This window comes from Trachinotus anak, unplaced genomic scaffold (genome assembly GCF_046630095.1).
Source record: "Trachinotus anak isolate AG129_WGS33_773 ecotype Australia unplaced genomic scaffold, CSIRO_AGI_Tana_v1 ptg000033l, whole genome shotgun sequence".
Lineage (NCBI taxonomy): Eukaryota > Metazoa > Chordata > Actinopteri > Carangiformes > Carangidae > Trachinotus > Trachinotus anak.
This window is the reverse complement of record NW_027273884.1, coordinates 2622557-2637883: the sequence shown is the minus strand read 5'-3', so window position 1 is coordinate 2637883 and position 15327 is coordinate 2622557. Positions and strand designations below refer to the sequence as shown.

Genomic DNA, 15327 nt, shown 5'->3' with positions numbered 1-15327 from the left:
ATCAGACTTTGTGGTTGGTGCTGGTGGACAGGACATGTGGCCACACAGAAGATAATACAATAAGAGCCTTAGAGTAGACAGATACTGGAGGGTATATTAAAGTCTGCTTGACGAGGAACAACACTCAGTGCACATAGAAAATCATATGCTATATTTTAGTCAAGACACTTCAATCAATATTTATGAGAAAGTCTCCCAAAACAAAAATCTGATTAATAACTCAATCAAAAAATTGTTTGTGTGTGGTTTCTGGCTCTGAGGCAAAGATGATCACATAATACTATTCTGACTGTCCTAGAATATAACCACAGACATGTATTGATTTCATCTATATAATATAATGTAATGGTGTGAAACTGTATTTTAATCCAAATTTAAAATAACACACAGAATTACATCCCATATCTTTACATATTTATCTTCTGTTTTATTTAGGGAGAATGCAGGGAATGGTCTCTTTGTTAACAGAGTTTGATATAAAATCATTATAAAATGCAAAATTATTGCAGATAGAGAACTGACTTGTTTGATAGTTCCCCACAAATTTGACTGCCTTAGCTAGCCTCCACTATTGCAAGGAGAAAATGTCCTGCTGGAGTAACTGCATAGGCCATATGGGTTTGCAGCCTCATAGACTGACTGCATGACTGACGCTTGACGTTCCAATGAGAGAAACGTCCCACCACTATCAGGTGAAACATGACACCCTAAATGTCTGTTGTCAGCTTGCCTACGTTTTTTTTATTGACCTCAAGGTCAATATATCATAAGAAAGTGGAGGTTGAAGTCACTCCACTATGGTTTAATTTTGCTTTGTCCCTCATTTAAAGCTAGATAAACATCATTATTTCCTAAATCTGAGGCAATAATAATTAGCAGGGTTATTTTGATTTACAATGCATTGATTACAAATGGATCCAAATTCTGCCCACAGTTTCATTCAAATGATGGCAGTTCAGTACTTGTGGGTCTGATTTTGGATATGTTCAATAACAGAGAGGTGGGCTTCATTTCATTTTATATAGTGATACTGATGTTACACACCAGGTGACTTTCTTAGGTTTGCCTAGATTACATAACATCAAGGCTGGATTACCAACAGGGCAAAGTGGGTTACTGCCCTGGAGCCTTAGGTTTAATGTATGTCATGCATGCAAATTTATTGGGGACAGTGCAGCATTAAAGTACAATATCAATGGAGCCAGGACATGTAGTATAAGCTCATTTTTGGACATGTCTTTTACCAGCACCTTGTATCAAAATCTTGTTTCATTAGCATTCTTATTTTATTTTAATTTTTTTTGCAAATTTCTAATGAAATTTCATTTAAGTTAATCACAAACTAGCACAGACTAAGTATTGCTGCAGGAGTGAGTCCTAAAACATGGAAATAAATTAGCATTTTAGCACTTCTGGTTACCTCGTCCCAAAGTCAATGAGTTTTTTGAATGGGTCTTAAGTTAGACGACTGAAATAAGGTCTGGGGTTAACACAACACTTTTACCTATCTTTAAAAAGGTCAGTTGCTAATAAGAACCTACATGAGACTACAGAGGTCAGGGACGTTAAATGTCATCATTCTGAGCACAAAAATAGATCCACTCCGCAGTCTACTTTGACAGCCTTGCTGTGTTTATTCTAGCACTTTTGCAAACTATTAGTTACTTTGTGAGAGGGAAGGCCTTTATAGAAGAGGTATAAGCACACTAAATCACACCACAAGTTGGAAGTTTAGCTTTTTCACTTCTAGCAATTGTATATGCTTCAGAAAAGTGGTGTTCATTTGTGAAGAGTCATAAAGTTTTGTCTGTCACAGAGATTATTTTCTGCAGTTATCCAAAGTGTAAAAATGTAACTGGCTTTTAGCTGAGGGAACCAGGATGATAATCCCTGCAGCACTCTGAGTGCAGAGCATGTATCGCACAGAGGGCGTTGGACTGAAGCTGGTCCCTGACAGCAGAGTGCGGCCCTGTGGCCTCCTTCATAGTTACTATGGCCGCGAACAGCATGACAACAATTTTACATCAAAACTGTTCATTGCACCTGTACCTGCCTCTCTATCTAAACAGTGACAACTTTCTTAATGTAAAAAACGACCAAGCATAGAGCAAACACGTCCGTGGAAGTGCGTGTGCGCACACACGCGTGTAGAGACCCTGAAGGCGTGAGGACGGCTCACCGCCTGAGCACAGGGCTCCTCAGCGCGGAGGAATACACCGAGCCTTACAGCGGTGCTCCGTCTTGCCTGCCCGCCTCCAGCCTCCCTTACTCAGTGGCAACCGTCCATTTCCTCTCTCCGGTGGCGTTAGCGGACCGACGTTTCAAACTCAGACATGGTGAGTATTGAGTCAGCCTTGGTTTGCGATGTGTGCGACTTGAAATTGTGTGGAGTTGACTGAATGCCAGACAGGGGGTCTTAAGTTTATCTCGGATATTCGTTTTTATTGAAACAAACCGAAGCCTCCCTTGCAGACAGCGCGGGTAGAAAGGACTCGGCAGCACCTTTGCGTTAGCTAGCTAACTAGCTGTTAACACTGGCGGCGACACATAGCGCCGGGCGAGAAGCTTATCACGTTACAGCTGCTGAAATCATAACTGTGGTTAATATTAGCCATTCGTGTACTACCTATTACAAGTGGCCACATATTGGCAGTAGTTGTGGCGGTTCGGTTTGCTGCCAGTGTTAGCATCACAGCTAACGTTACACCCCCAATGAGTGATTTTCCGGTAGCTGACAGCTGTAACATCAGTCAGCTACATATTTTCCCTTCAAGACCAACGTTAAGTTTGTTTCTGGAGTGATGCTGAAAGCGCAGTGGTTAGTGTTGAATCTTAACACTGCAATTTTGATGCCGGTGTTGCACCGAAATGAGATGACCAGTGAGATTTACAGTAGACAGTCAGCCAGGAAAAAGACTGATGGGTGAGGTGTTGTGGGGTACAGACAGATCGCCAGTTTCTGCTACTTCAGCTCTAAAATATTATCGTCCTTCTGATAGTATCTATACAGGGCGATATATTTTCGCAGCTTCATAGTTATTGATACAAGACATCAAAGAAGTACAATATGTAATCAGGGTTTAAAAAAAAAACTGCAGTGTTAACAGCTGACAGGTCCAATTAGGTCAGAGCATATGGTGAAACACATGTATGTGGCCACTTCACCACGTAATATACAGATATATGCTTGCTACTGTAAAACCGGTCATTTGAACACGCTGCTGACAGTCAGCTTGTTTCAGGTCATATTTAGTGAGTACTGATTGTTGATGGTAGAAGAAATCCATCTAAACATTGCAAGCAACAAGAAAATTAAAAAAAAAAAATTATATCAACAATCTCAAACAGTTACACAGCAGAAATGTTTTCCTCCCATTTCTGGTGCAGAACTGTCTGCACAAATGTGAAATCTGGTTTGTTTATCCATGAATGCCCAATAGTCATTGCTGGAATAGTCATGGTAGCATCATACATTAGTTCTGCTCTGTAGTTTAGGACTTATGAAGGGAATTACATACATTTACACACTCGTCTTGTAGTGCTTTGTCATGTGGAAAAAACGATTATATGGTATAGTGGACCTTTTCGTCAGGCTACATTAAGTCTTAAATGGGCACAGACCTTGTTTGACAGATGCGATCTGCTGAACACATCATAGGACTTGGGTCTCTTTGCCCTTCACTTCAAACTATATCAACTATGAAAATATCCTTTTAACAAATGCTGCAGCAAGATGTCACTTTAATTCGTGTTGATAGTTGTTTTTTTCTTTTCTTTTCCTCATAGCAGTTGGTAATATTTGTGTCAAATTACATCTGAATCTTGAAGTAGTCTGTTTAGTTTTCACAGTGACTGGAGGCTGAACGTGTTGTCTTTTCATTTGAATGGTCATATTAAGATTTGGAAATGATTTCAAAATGGTCCCCCGCAGCCTTCTGTAGCATGAATTTCTGTAACTGCCTATGTACATGATTGTTTTGTATTTGCTATAGCTACAGGGTTGGCAAAGTATGACACAGGAAGTACGAAGTAGTCTGTTGCATCACTGTTGCAGTTCGCACGGTTCCTTTACATTTGTGGGATTTGTTTAAAGCAGAAGGACTTGTCATGTGAGTCATCTTACTGCTTGAGTGTGAATCTGATGTGTTCATCATCATCCTGCTTGAAGCGACAATATAGGGGAAACAAAATGGGCATTGTTATGTTCTCACAGTCAGCTTTGTTCACCACAGTGTGCACAGTCACCCATCTGCAAATTGCTCTGCATTACCACAGATTTTTTAGTGCAGTGATTACATCAAATGGGTCAGAGTTGTTTTTCAGGAGACATTTAAATTACTATTTAATTTAATCTGTAATTATTATTAATTTATTTAGTAGATATGTTGGAATCAGTACATTTTAATAAAACTCTTGAGTCCCATTTTCGCCCTAAATTTCTTGATACTGTCCATGGGTGCTGTTAAAGTAAATTACAGGGCCTGCATGTTACACTCGCAACAGGTATGTGGTTGCTATTGCCAGGCGTTGCCGTGGCTTGAGAGGAATTTGGCCTGGATGTTAGAGGGGTTAGCAGCTTGTTAAGCATCGCTAGAGCACACACACACACACACATGCGCATCATCACTGTCATTATCATCAGCCAAATTATGAAAGCTTCATTATTATTGCTTGACAGTACTAATACTTTGTGGGTGAAACATTTTGTTTCAAAATCCTGGGGGATAGCAGTATGTCACTCACAGAAACTGTTGTAACTGTGTGGACAGGGGCCCTGTCAAAGGGGTCCATTTGGTGTGACCAGTGATGCAGTCTAGGAGGTCAGATGTCCAGCCAACTGATCCTCCCTAGGAGCTGCAACTGTAGCAGTGAGATGACAGGACACAGATTAACACATGCATATAGACGCACACAAAACCCTTGTGACCTCCCCCTGGTCTGGACACTGTTACTCTCACACACCTCAAATCAATTTTCCTGACAGATTTGGATGACCTCCTCTGGCCTGGCCTCCTGGCCACACATACGGCCACACACACACACACACACTCTCACTCTTTCTCTGTCAATCTGTTGAAGGCGCTTCATGTGTTGAACTACTGCAGGAGGTGGACACTTCATCTGTTTATCGATCTTTCCTGTAAATCTGCTGGAGAGATGGACAGACGGACAGACAGCTAAGCCTCTGGCTGTCATGGCTAAGCTGACACACACACACACATACACACACACACACACACACACACACACACACACACACACACACACACACACACACAGACTTTGACATGGAGGTACAGGGAGTAGTGTTCTCCAAAGTTTCACCCAGTTGGAGTCAGATGGAGCCAGGGAAGGGCAGTGTCTGGTCAAGCACACTCACAGTACTGCAAGACGCAAGGACAGAAAGAAAGATGGACAGGTACGCAGACAGATTTATTGAGAGATAGACAGACAGATCGACGTGTAACCAGGCAAACATCAACAGGAGGACCAACTATTCCATCAACTCGTCATCCAGCTACGCTGAAGAGGGAGACATCGCCAGGTTAGTGCGATTCTGCTGACCTTTGCCACTTCAGAAGAACAGAAGGACTGTGGAAACATCTGTCATCTATACATCCATCTATTCACTGTGGAAGGACTGAAAGACAAGTCCTGCAATTATCCAGTCATCTGATCACCATTCATGCGTTCATTCAACTATCTACTTGTCCAGGACTGAAAAGCATCCATCTATCTTGTTTACTCAAGTTCATCCATACAGTTATTTAACTATTCAGAGAGATGGTAAAATCTATCATTCATCTGTGTCTCCTTTGATCTGTTTTACCAATCAGCACCAACTGATAGATGTCTGGCCATAATTTTTTTCATCCAGTCATTCCTCCCATGCTAAGACATAATTCCTGCCTTTCTTACCATCCTTCCCTCATCATGCTGCCTAAGAAAGTGGCTCTGTACCCAGCAGAGGATGAGCTGGTGAGCCTGTCCACCATCTATGACCTGTTGGATGAGCAACAACACTACTACAAGGAGCTCATCCAGCAGCAGGAGAGGAACTACAGAGCCTTCCTACAGATGCTGATGGACACATCATCCAGCCGCATGGACAGCCTGGTCCGAGAGATGCAGGACCTGAGAAACTGCCTGCAGAGAGCCAAGGCCGAGCTGGCCGAGGTTAAAAAACAGGGCATCCAGAACAGCAAGCGGGCAGAGTGCCTGGCTGAAGGCTTGGTGATGGTGCGAGGGGCACTGGATGGCCTCAGCATCAAAACAGGAGTAACTAAGGGGGGTGCAGAAGGAAGAGCTGTAGATCTGAAGCAGCGCAGAGGAGGAAGTGGGTTAAGGTTGGATGGAGGAGGAAGAGGAGGTGGAGGCAGAGATGCAAAAAAACCAGAACCAAAAGCAGTGAAGCTTGTGGCAGACCTCACAGATATCCACTTTGGCGACATTAAGGTTGTAACGCAGATATGCACAAAGAATGAATGAGCTCACCAGACCTTGTAGCATCACTTGGTGTTGTACAGGTGTTCATGTATGACGTGCGCATACCCAAAAACAGCCTTTACTGTCAGGGTTTTTGGAATGGTGTGTGGTGGTGCTTAGCAGTGGAAAATATTTTGCTTTGAGCTGATGTTATTGTAAGTGTGCTCGGGCAGTCGGTCAAAGTTAATAGATGAATATGTGTCTGATTGTTTCATCACTCTGTGCTTATCTTAAAATGCACTTCATGCCAGGTTCTCATCTCAAATGCTTCATGGTTCAGCTGTTCATTACACCCGACAACTGCTTGTTTAAATGGTGTCCTCTTTGTGTTTTTGTTTTTCAGGCTGACCAACTAACAGAGGAGCAAATTGCAGGTAAGGTGACAATGTAAAAACACAATTTTACCATCTTGATTAAACACAGATTTTCTTACAGCTGCTTACATACATGCTGTTACGAATATTTTTTTCTAACCTCTGTATTGTTTTTTTTTGTCCTCTCCTGTCTTTGTGCCTGTCCAGAGTTCAAGGAGGCCTTCTCCCTGTTTGATAAGGACGGAGATGGCACCATCACCACTAAGGAGCTGGGCACCGTCATGAGGTCACTGGGTCAAAACCCAACTGAGGCTGAACTCCAGGACATGATCAATGAGGTGGATGCAGATGGTATGCTAGCTCCCCCTTGATATGGGGAAGGATTTATTTGTTAACTTCACTTTGCATATCAATATTTATGAGTTTTATTTATCGTTTACATCTGACCTTCTCTCTCCTAGGCAACGGGACTATTGACTTCCCAGAGTTCCTGACGATGATGGCAAGGAAGATGAAGGACACTGACAGTGAGGAGGAGATCAGGGAGGCATTCAGGGTCTTTGATAAGGTAGGTCTGTGTGCGTTTTGTTTGTTTTGTGAACATAAGGTGATAAAATAATCGTTTCTTAAATGTACTGTGTTTTTTTTCATTAGCAGTTTAGCACTAATGTTAATTTGTAAATGGCTGACTGCTGTAGAATTTGTGACTGACTTGTGTTGTTGTTTGTGTGTTTAACTGACCACTTGTGTGTCTCTTGTCCAGGATGGCAATGGTTACATTAGTGCAGCAGAGCTGCGTCATGTGATGACCAACCTGGGAGAGAAGCTGACAGATGAGGAAGTAGACGAGATGATCAGAGAAGCCGACATTGACGGAGACGGACAGGTCAATTATGAAGGTACAGGCGCTCAAAGACTTAAAAAATTTTGACCACACTAATAGTTCCTTTGCATCAATGAACACATAGTGATGCACACACACACACATCCTCTCCTCCACCATTAGTATTATTCATTTTTATTATTAATTATTATGACTAATTCCTGTGTATGGAACAGAGCCAATTTATTTAATCTTAAAAACACTGATGATAGACAGAAGTAATGTTTATTTTAGTTATTGTAGTCTTATCAACCACAGTTTTTATTTGTGTTACACAAGTTCAACACTGTTCCTGATGGGAGTTTGTTTTCTTTTCTTCCCCACAGAATTTGTTCAGATGATGACCGCCAAATGAACTGGGCTCCCATTAAAGACAAAGAATCAGTCAAATGTTTCACTTACCTCTTACTGCAAAAATCTACATTTATTCATACTGTTCTGTATAGACAACTTAAACTGAATGTTGGAAAACTGAAAATCTGTCCATATAAACAAGCTCAAAAAAGGTAAAAGACAAAAAGAAAAACCTAAATGAAACTGCATGTACTGGCTTGTATTCCCCGCCCCCCCAGCACTGAGCTGCCCAATCAGATCTCAACTCCTTAGCCAAGCAGCCTCTCTGCAGCCGGCTGATTTGGCCACTGCTCCTCTGCTTTCTGGTTCCATCTGCCTGATGTCATGATAATTATTTGGGCTGGCCAATCGCCTTTCTTCTATAACTTCCTGTTTTCTTTTTTTTTCTGTTCTTCATGCATGCAGCTTTAGAAGGGTTACTGTTGAGAGCCCAGTGGCAGAAGGCTGTTATTGGGCCCCAGGTTGGTCTGGGACCCACTGAGAGGAGGAGGAGGGAGATGTTAAGTGACAGATAGATGGGAGTGAGTGAACCAGCAGAACCTTTGCAGTTTACTTACCTAAGTCAGTGACGACAGAGATATTTTTAAGAAAAATATTAAAATGGAATAAATAAGAACTCATTTTAGATTCTGTGTTTCTGGCATGTCAGGATACTCGCTTTATCCTTTGTGTGTTTACCTTTTTTGAGGGTGGAGCCTGGGTGGGGCATAGATTTGAGCCCCTTGGGCAGTGGGTGTGTCCTAGACTTTTGGAGGGGTTGGGTGGGCTTTAAAAGTGATGATATACAAAAGCAATTTTTGGGGCAATTACAATATCATGAGTATCAGTTTTTGCAGAAGTGGATATTTACAAACGATGAAAATGAAGTTAGGGTAAATAAAATCTGTGGTTACTCCTCACTGAAGCTTGCTCAGGTACAGTATATTGCCTCAATCGTTGCATGCGTGTCATTCTATGGGGGTTAATTTCAGTTTAGTGGGGGCAGGGTCGGTGCTTTGCGGCATTTCTATCTTGTGTTTGTGTGTGAGTTTGCGTGTGTGCGTGTGTGTGTGTGGGTGCGGCGAGGCCCGGCCCAGTCCAACTGTTCTGTTCAGTTCAGTTGATCTGCATTCCAAGTTGTACATGCTAGTCTTTACATTTTGTTTTTCCAATAAAATACCATGAACTAACATCTCGCACCGGCTCTTTGTGTCTGTCTTATGTGTGTTCTTTTGTCTTCTCTCAGTGAAGACTGACTCTGTGGGGAATTGCTACTTTAAAATTACTCATCTGTGCTATTTAGTGGATGTGATGTCTTACTGAGATTAGAGTGGAAGCACAGACACTGAATCCCACTTAAAAACATTGTGGAATCTCCTGGATGAGCAGTTAGTAGAGGATCAGACACTTCATTTGCATAGCAGCTGAGTGATTGTACAGCATAGGAAATTAAAAGAAGAAATGAGATAATGGTCAGGAATAAAGTAATACTGAACAAGTCCGTCTATTCAAACATGTCACCATGGTTACCCTAATTATTTTTACCCTGGTGACAGCTATTAAAACAGCACTTCCTACAGAGCAACAGATAAGCAAATAAAAGTTGCTTATTTCAAAGGTGTATGTTCACAACTCATGTCAGTATCCCCGTGACGACTAGACGGCAACATGTTTTCACTCATGTAATGGTGCAATAAGTGTGTGTGTGTGTGTGTGTGTGTGGAGGGGTGTAAGAAGGACTTCACCAGATCCTCGAGAACGTCTGTCTGCAGATGAGGAGGTGTTGCTAGGCAACAGAGTCAAGGCATGGGATGGGTGGAAGTGAAAGAGGGAGCAGAAATCCGTGGGAGTTTGAGGAGAGAGCAAGAGAGGAGACAAGTGGGGGAAGAGATGAAGAGGTTGAAAGACAATAATAGAAACCAAGGACTTGAGGGAGAGGAGGAGAGCGAGGGATGAAAAGAGGATGAGGACAGATTCACAGCACATCTTAAAACTCGTAAAATTTCTCCTCCTGCAACACCTCCCTCTGTCCTCTGATTCAAAAGCTGATATTCTGCCTTTTTTTATCAGCTGAAGATTGAAAGTTGGAGCTTTAACAAACACATTAAAGGCCTCTGCTTATTTATTGCAGTGTCACTTTATATTTGTACCACTGGAACCTGAAATATAAGATTTACTGATTGTGATTGCTGCATCGATGAGAGGCAGACAGGCAGAGAAGGGGAAGACCGAGGAAGAGAGGAAAGACAGAGGGATGGAGAAGTGTAGGAGGTGTTAGATTTATCCATATATCTCACACACACACACACACACACACAGATAAGCTGGGGTTACGTAACTGTCTGAACTGTATTAATATATTTTACTGCTTTCTGTGAGCTATTAGTGAGCTGCCACTCCAACGTTATGAACGGGCTCCTCTCTCTGCACATTCTTCTCAGATTCATCTCAAAAACATTTTGTGTATCCTATGATGCCCAGAAAATGTGCACACTACATATTTTGGCACACGTGCACACACACTCATACACAGACAGACATACAGATACACAATCCCCCACTCCTGGCTTCAGTGTTCACCCACATAAATATTTCAGTTTTTCACCTGATAGTCAGAAGGAAGGTGCGGGGAGTGTGTGTGTGTGTGTGTGTTTGTATGTGTGTGCGTGAGAGAAGGAGAGACATAACCGGTTCATCAGGCAGATATTCAATATATTAGCAGTTATTTTTACAAATGTCTTCTCTCTTTGACTTTCTTACAAAACCATATATCCATTCATTCACCAAACCACATAAGACGATTGCTTTATTTTAAATCCACTGTAGTTAATACATAAATAGTTCTGGGTGTCTCCCTTCATGTGTTATTCTTATGTTGTTCCTTTTTGTTGCTGATCTTTCTTTCATTTTTTATTTTTTATTTTTTGGTTATATAGTGTTTTCTTTTGATGTTCTATGATAGTTATTATTGCATAATTATGTTAAAAAGGCCAATAAAAATTATCTATAGGAAAAATGTAAAGAAAACCAAACAAACAAAAAAATTAATGTAAGCAACATACAAATGCACTCCCAGTTATAAATAATCAGTCACCTTTACAATAGTGTCTACTGACATATTTCCAGAGTACAGGAGAAATAAGGCTTCAGGGTCAGCCCCCTCTACATTTTGTTGTGGGGTAACGTCAGTTCAACAAGCTCTGTGAATATTTCTCAGTCTTTTCTTATGGTGAAATACGGGATTAAGGATTTGTGTTTGCACGCCCATAAAAAGTTTAAACTTTCTGTGACCTTAAAGGAAAAAGAGAAAAAGTAAATGAGGATCTATCACAGTTGAAGAATACTCAAGACCCTGTTCTTAGGATTTATGTGGACCCCACAGTTACTAAACTCTTGACTGGCAGGTGTTGGTGCCACTGATCTGCCTGATTCAACAACTTGCACCAAAGTAACAGAGGCCAGTCCAAGGTCCACTGCTGGTCCAGAGCCTGCAGCTGGTTTAAACAGTGCAGTAGCAGTGGAAGAAATCAGAGCAACAGCGCCACGAAGCCCTGTGACAACGTAGCACAGCACACCAACAACCAGGACCAGGACATGCACGCCTGCCGCCCGAAGCAAAAACACCTTATGCCGCCCCTCTGTTTGTGAAGTACCATCACCACGAGTTCAGATGTCTCAGGCAGAAGTATTTATTGTAAGCTCGGCACCAAGGAGAAGATGATGAGCAGTACACAGTCAGCATGTGAATCAGAGTAGTGCATATATATATATATATATATATATATTTTACTGCACCTCACTCCAAATAAGGTTAAACCATAGTCTAAATATTCATGTGTGAAGATGCTGTTGGACACCAAAATCCACACTGTCACATGCTCTTACCTCATTAATATTATGTGTCTTGTCCTCTCCCTCACTCAGATAACTGTTGACTAGAACTGGGTTTGGGCAGCTCTCTCTTAGTTATGCTGTTCCCTGCATCCTTATCTATAAGACTCTGGGTACCCTACCTACAGAGGATAAAGATGGCTCCATCCAGACACCAACAATCATAATGAAAGAAGTTAGAAAAACTCCACAACACAAAGACCATTACCCCATACAAAAACATACCAGCATAGAGAGAAGAAGCTTTTACTTTAACGCCAAAGGTAGCAAAATGTTTCTTAAAATTAAAAATTTAAATGAATTAAAATACTTGGGCCACATATTGTGTTTCCTCCGGCTCAATACATGCTTGGTTCCTCAGCCCAAGTCTGACCCACATACAGCAAGTCTCCCAGATGCTGCTTCCACATCTGGACCAATTGCACACATGACTTCCAGAAAGTCATGCTGTATGTGGGCCAGACTTGGGCCAAGGAACTGGGCGTGTATTGAGCCAGAAGAATATGTGGCTTAAGTGTTGAATGTGAATAAGTGAATAATTTTGCCCATATAACCTAGAATAATTTTCTATGGGTTATAAAGCCAGGAATGTCCCTGCAGCTGTGAATGTTTTTTCTGGTTATATTTTGGATATAATTTTGGAGTTTTGTATATGAAATGTGTAAATATGATTAAATTATTCAAGCAGAAATTGTCCTGCGATCACAGACATCAACCCATTCTCTCATTTAAGGAAAATACCGTGACAAATTCTGTAAATTATGAAAGTAGATCTGTCATAAAAACCTGACATTGACAACACTTGACATTTCCAAATTAAATAAACCCTAATAGAGCCCACACAAGTAGAATCACTGGTTTTAACAACTTCTGAGGGATAAGTCTCCTTATGAACAGCAGCAGAATTGACATTCAGTTTTAGCCAGTTCCAATTTATGGAGTTACATTTCTATCTATAAATTTGTATATATTATATATATATAATATACAGTTGTGTTCAAAATAATAGCAGTGTGTTTAAAAAAGTGAGTGAAGCTCAAAATCCTTATAATAGCTTTTATATCCATACACGCAAATGCATTGGGAACACTGCACAATCTTTTCCAAATCAAAACATGAAGAAAATTTTATCAAATGTGTTATTACTTTACAGTAAGTGATGGAAAATGAATATTAGGCTGTTCAAAAAAATAGCAGTGTCTGCATTTTACTTTACAAACTCAAACATTTACTGTATAAACTGAAAATTGCTTGAAGATTTAGCTTTCCTGTGAATCACTGAACTAATATTGAGTTGTATAACCACTGTTTCTGAGAACTGCTTCACATCTGTGTTGGATGGAGTCGACCACCTTCTGGCACCTGTGGACAGGTATTCCAGCCCAGGACGACTGGACTACATTCCACAATTCCTCTGCATTTCTTGGTTTTGCCTCAGAAACAGCATTTGTGATGTCACCCCACATGTTTTCTATTGGATTAAGGTCCGGGGATTGTGCTGGCCACTCCATAACGTTAATCTTGTTGGTCTGGAATAAAGATGCTGCTCCCTTACTGGTGTGTTTGGGGTCGTTGGCATAAGGCAACTTGACCTCTTCAAGTATTTTGATGTATTCAAATTGATCCATGATCCCTGGTATGCGATAAATAGGCCCGACACCATAGTATGAGAAACATCCCAAGATCATGATGCTTGTGCCACCATGCTTCACTGTCTTCACAGTGTACTGTGGTTTGAATTCAGTGTTTAGGGGTCATCTGACAAACTACCTGCGGCCCCTAGACCCAAAAAGAACAATCTTGCTTTCATCAGTCCACAAAATATTGTGCCATTTCTCTTTAGGCCAGTCAGTGTGTTCTTTTGCAAATTGTAACCTCTTCAGCACGTCTTTTTTTTCAACAATGGGACTTTGAGGGGGCTTTTTGCCGATAGCTTGGCTTCCACAGGTAACTACTCACAGGTAACTTTAGACCTTCTGTGATCACCCTGGAGCTGATCATTGGCTGAGTCTTTGCCATTTTGGCTGTTCTTTGATCGATCCGAAGGGTAGTTTTCAGTTTTCTTCCACGTCTTTCTGGTTTTGGTTGCCATTTTAAAGCATTTGAGATTGTTTTAGCTGAGCAGCCGGTCATTTTCTGCACTTCTTTATATGTTTCCCCCTCTCCAATCAACTTTTTAATCAAAGTACGCTGTTCTTCTGAACAATGTCTGGAACGACCCATTTTACTCAGATTTTCAGAGAGAAACGCACTACAACCAGCACGTACAACATTTGCTGCCTTCGTCCTTAAATAAGGGCCACCTGTTTGACACCTGTTTTTGAGAATGAATGACCTCACTAATTGAACTCCACACTGCTATTATTTTGAACACGCCCCTTTCAATTAATGATTCAATTACACAGAACCAGCAGCATGCATGTCATGACTGTGGGGTCTGTTGGTTTTTTATTACTCTACTACACCTACTAGTAAAAATGTAGAAATGTAATTTATACCAAAAACTGTGATTGATCTGGTGAGTTATGTTGGACTGCTATTATTTTGAACACAACTGTATATAATATATATATATATATATATATATATATATATATATATATATATATATGTATATATATATATATATATATATACATATATATAATTATATTATTACATTCACATTTTTAACATCACTAACAATATGTGAGGAGTTTTTTAAAATGGACAGTGGGGTCTGTTTAGGATCATGCATATGTTTAATCACGTGATCACTTGGACGCTGATCTTAAAGAAAACTCTTAAACTTTCACCTCACTTCATCAGTCAGTGGGCAAAATGTGGTTCAGGAGTGGAAGTTGATGATGCAGCTGCTTTAGGTACATGTCATCTAATAATAGTTCATTAATAGCTCTCACCCTAAATAAGGTTTATTCAATGAATGTATTTCAAAAGTAACATATGGCAGTCTAATGCTGTTAAAAGACCGCCTCATTTGAAAACTGAATTCATCACATCACCAAATTAATTATCACTGGCATTTCTTTTTGATGACTGTGTGGTGCTGTCATTATTTCGGGGGAAAATATTTTCTGAATGTAAAGCACATTTCCCGATTATAATAAAACTTCTTTACCTATGAGTGAAATCCAAAAAGACTCAAAACTAAAAGAGGCACAGCACAAATGACTTCATGAATAGACTGTTAGTGATACCTGAGAGTCCAGCAGGGACCTCAGTGGTGGGGGGGCTGTGGTGTCTTGACACACCAGAGCGAAGCCTGTCAGCGCTGTAATCCTCTGATAAAAGACACACAATGCAGCACACACCTAACCCCTGACAGCTATACACCTGAGAAAGTAACACATACTGCTGGCCCCAAGGTCACAGCCAGAGGGAATACCCCACACACAAACACACACAAACCCACACACAATC

The 15327-nt window shown here is 40.9% G+C and overlaps 1 protein-coding gene across 1 annotated transcript; it reads left to right on the top strand.

Moving 5' to 3' along the window:
• Positions 1–2208: 2208 nt before the first annotated feature.
• calm1a (calmodulin 1a) lies at positions 2209–9206 on the top strand. The gene is made up of 6 exons (XM_071471200.1): positions 2209–2336; positions 6830–6860; positions 7008–7151; positions 7262–7368; positions 7564–7699; positions 8010–9206. The coding sequence occupies exons 1-6, from the start codon at positions 2334–2336 to the stop codon at positions 8036–8038; spliced, it is 450 nt and encodes a 149-aa protein (XP_071327301.1). The 5' UTR covers positions 2209–2333; the 3' UTR covers positions 8039–9206.
• Positions 9207–15327: the final 6121 nt, after the last annotated feature.